The sequence below is a fragment of the Apis dorsata genome, unplaced genomic scaffold (assembly GCF_000469605.1).
Source record: "Apis dorsata unplaced genomic scaffold, Apis dorsata 1.3 scaffold_896, whole genome shotgun sequence".
Classification (NCBI taxonomy): domain Eukaryota; kingdom Metazoa; phylum Arthropoda; class Insecta; order Hymenoptera; family Apidae; genus Apis; species Apis dorsata.
The window spans coordinates 137,504-141,242 of record NW_006264011.1 but is presented as its reverse complement, the minus strand read 5'-3'; the positions used below and the strand labels follow the sequence as shown (position 1 = coordinate 141,242).

Below are 3,739 nucleotides of genomic sequence, written 5' to 3'. Positions count from 1 at the left end.
TTTTTTTTTTTTTTTTTTTTTTTTTTTTTTTTTTTTTTTTTTTTTTTTTTTTTTTCAGAAAATGGCATTAACGCCGGAAATCATCCGACTATTGTGACGGCTACAAAAGATAGGAGAAAATTTAATCGAAAGGTAAGTCATGATTTTAATTTTAGAATGAAATGATAAAATCATGTTTTATGCTTAGAATTATGTTCTATGTTTTTTATCTATTTAATGAACATCTTAAATATTATATACATATTATTAAAATATTAAATATTATATATAAATATTATAAATATTTATATATATATATATTTGAAAAAAGTATTGTATTGCTTTTGAAATATATATATGTAATATAAATTATATTTATTTATAACTTGTAAAATGTATAATATAATAATTTTACAAAAACATTCTTTTCCATGAATTTTAAACATTATTCATAAAATTTTGTTAATTTTTACCATGTTGCTTATATTTAAAATTTAGTTTATGAATTTAATAGGCGAGCGATTTCTCCGATATTGGTGATTGGCCAACCTTGGAAGCTTCAGGAGAGGTGCGTCAAAGTTATTTTTTCAATAATTTAATTTTTGGAATTTGATTTTTTTAATGTGCAAAATATTTGATTAATTTATTTTTATAATTTTAATAGTTTTAATTTATTAAAGATTTAATTTAATCAATATAAAATTATTTATTTTTTTAAATATTTTAAATAATCTATTATTGCAAAAATATAAAAAATAAATTATGCAAAAGCTAGAACTCATAGAATATAATCTCTTATACATCTATGAGCGTAGATATTTTGCTATAGTAATATTGAATGTGGCCTCATTGCGGACATATTTATTATCCGTGAAATTTTATTACATTTATACAATTATTTATTTTTTAATAAAATGAATAGTATGTTTTATTTATTTTCATCACATATTGTCTAATAATATATTTTCTTATTTTAGAAGAAAACAGTCGTGGCAGTACAAAAGCAAAATGGTGTAATTGAACAAAATTATAGTAAAGAAAGTAGTGGTAGTGCTGTTGAAAGTAGGGGGAAGGAAAATAAGGAGCAAAACCATTGTCAAGATGATAATGAAGAACATATAGATGGTAGTGAAAAAAAAAAGAAAGGTAATTATTGATTTTGTTTATTTCTAAAAACAAATAATTTATTATTCTAAGTCATATTTTTTCTTCTAATTTTAAAAAATTTATAAAAAATAAATTTTTAATATTTTATTATTTATAGTAAATAAACAAAAATGGGTACCATTAGAAATAGATATAACAAAAAACCGAAGTAAAAGAGATCGTTCTCCAAAGTATCACAATCAAAGAGAAAAGAATGGAGAAGGTATTTATGCATTTTATAACTTAAATAAACATTTATGCACTTTATTATTTGTTTTTTATAAATAATTCTTATATTCATATTTTTAATCTATCTATTATATTTTTAAAAATTGCATATTAATATCGTAATATAAATTAAATATTAAGTTTAAAATTGTATCCTTTAACAGAAACAGATTCGTATAGAAGTAGGGAACATGATAGACCTGCATATATCACAAGAGGTGGACGAGGTGGACGAAGTTACAGAGGAAGAGGAGGACGAGGTGGACGAGGCGCCTATCGTGGTAGTTTTAGACAGAGGCATGATCAAGTCTACATGCAGGTAATGTTCACTATTCTTTATGAATATTTGATATATGATAAAAATAATAAATAATATGAATAATAATAATAATGATGATAATTTGATGGGAATCTCTCATAACATATCTTGATGAAAGAAGAAAGTAGACCTGATTAAATGATTTAAAATAAAATAATATTAGATTTCTAGATAAGTTTTTAATCATTATAATTTTTTAGATGCACAAATTTGGGCTTCTAGATCCTAATTACATGATGGCTTATATGGGAACGTTTTATTTTAATAATACAAATTTCATTAATATAAATACAACAACACTCAAAGAATTTTTAAGAAATCAAATGTAAGTTTGATGAATTAAAAATTTGAACATTAAAAATATAATAAAATAGTGAAATTTTACTTACTCTTTTTATCATATAATTCATATTTTTATAGAGAATATTACTTTAGCGAGGAAAATCTTTTAAGAGATTTTTTTTTGCGTCGTAAAATGGATGCACAAGGCTTTTTACCTATTACTTTAATTGCTTCTTTCCATCGTGTACAAACTTTGACGACAGATGTTGGACTTGTTATTGAAGCAATTATGGAATCTGATAAATTAGAATTAGTTGATGGATTTAAGGTAAAATAAATGCATTTTCATAATTCTAATAGTGCACAAATTATATTTAAGACGCATCTACATTTTTTATGTATTTGATAAAAGATTTGTGCCAAATAAAATGGAAGAGGATTCGCTGACACCATTCGAACTTAATTTAAGTTCAATGAATGGAGTTTGAAAGTAGGCCTCCTTACAAGTTTATATTTAGAAAATATATCTATTGATATATCATAGTAATTGATATAGGATTTATCATAATATAAAATATCATACATAAAATATTAAATAACATTAAATTTTATTAAAAAATCGAGAGATCATCGGAAAATTTTAAAAATTTCTATAATAATAAAATAACTAAAATAATAAGTAATAATATTACTGTTATTTATTAGGTCAGAACAAAAATAGATCCTTTGAAGTGGCCTATCTTGGATGCAGCTGGAAATCCTGTGTTCTCGGAATCATCTAATACTTCTAATCCGTCTCAAAACGAAGTAATACTCTCCTCCACGTCTGAATCAGATTTTTGCCCTGCTGCTAGACCCTTATCAACGATTCCTATTCCCCCAGTTCCGCGTATTCTTCAATCCAACCACATTATCCCAACAATAGGAAGGCTCAGTGAATCAGAAAGTATATCCTCGTCAATAGGCGACAGTTTAAATCCTGACGTACCGGAGTTCATACCGAATGAACTGACAGAAAAAAATAATGAACTTATTACGGCTGATAGTAAAAATGAACAAACTAAGACAGAAGAACAATCAAAAGAAATGAAAATCATTCCAGCACCGAGTAACGATTCATCACTGTTCTCGAGAAATGAATTCTCGAAACCGGATGATGAAATGTCTACAACGGTCAAATGTTCTAGTCCAAGTTCAGCACCAAAAGTGCAAATTAATGGAGAATCACAATCGGCCAATAATGTTTGGAAAGAGGTAATTTTTTTTTCGTGTATTATTAGTATCAACATTGAAATTAAATTTTCGCGTTTTTTTAATCCACAGAAAAAACACACTTCCACTTTTACAAGTTATTCAAGATCTTAAATTGAACTGTACTTTTTTACCTAGAAATGTAAAGAATACAATGAATTTATAACAAAGGTGTAATAGGATGTCGTTATTACCAATTAAGTAAATTAGAATTTTGCCCGAATCGTCGATGTATTAAAATTACGACACAAACTGTGGATCTATTTCAAACAAGTTATTACTATTAGTAATAAGTAATAACTGAGTTCATGAAAATAGGTAAGGCGAAGGGTGAAACCATCACATAAGGAGAAAAGCGAAGAAAAAGAGAAAGTTGATAACGTTAAAAATGAAGAAAGAGAAGAATTAGACTTTCAATTTGACGAGGAACTTGATACACCACCACCAACTGGCCGGCACAATGCATTTTCTGAATGGTTTGTTATTACTTATTTGTTTTTAATTATATAATATAAAATTTAAAATTTAAAATCT

General features: G+C 25.5%; 1 protein-coding gene across 1 annotated transcript in view; it reads left to right on the top strand.

Moving 5' to 3' along the window:
- Positions 1-3,739, top strand: part of LOC102679429 (la-related protein 1B) — a 16,508-nt gene that overhangs the window by 8,661 nt on the left and 4,108 nt on the right. Inside the window, exons 2-10 of the mRNA XM_006623467.2 lie at positions 59-132; positions 494-547; positions 957-1,125; positions 1,244-1,348; positions 1,518-1,672; positions 1,873-1,997; positions 2,093-2,282; positions 2,660-3,208; positions 3,524-3,681. Coding sequence (XP_006623530.1) covers positions 59-132; positions 494-547; positions 957-1,125; positions 1,244-1,348; positions 1,518-1,672; positions 1,873-1,997; positions 2,093-2,282; positions 2,660-3,208; positions 3,524-3,681 — 1,579 coding nt within the window. The remainder of the gene's footprint in view (positions 1-58; positions 133-493; positions 548-956; positions 1,126-1,243; positions 1,349-1,517; positions 1,673-1,872; positions 1,998-2,092; positions 2,283-2,659; positions 3,209-3,523; positions 3,682-3,739) is intronic.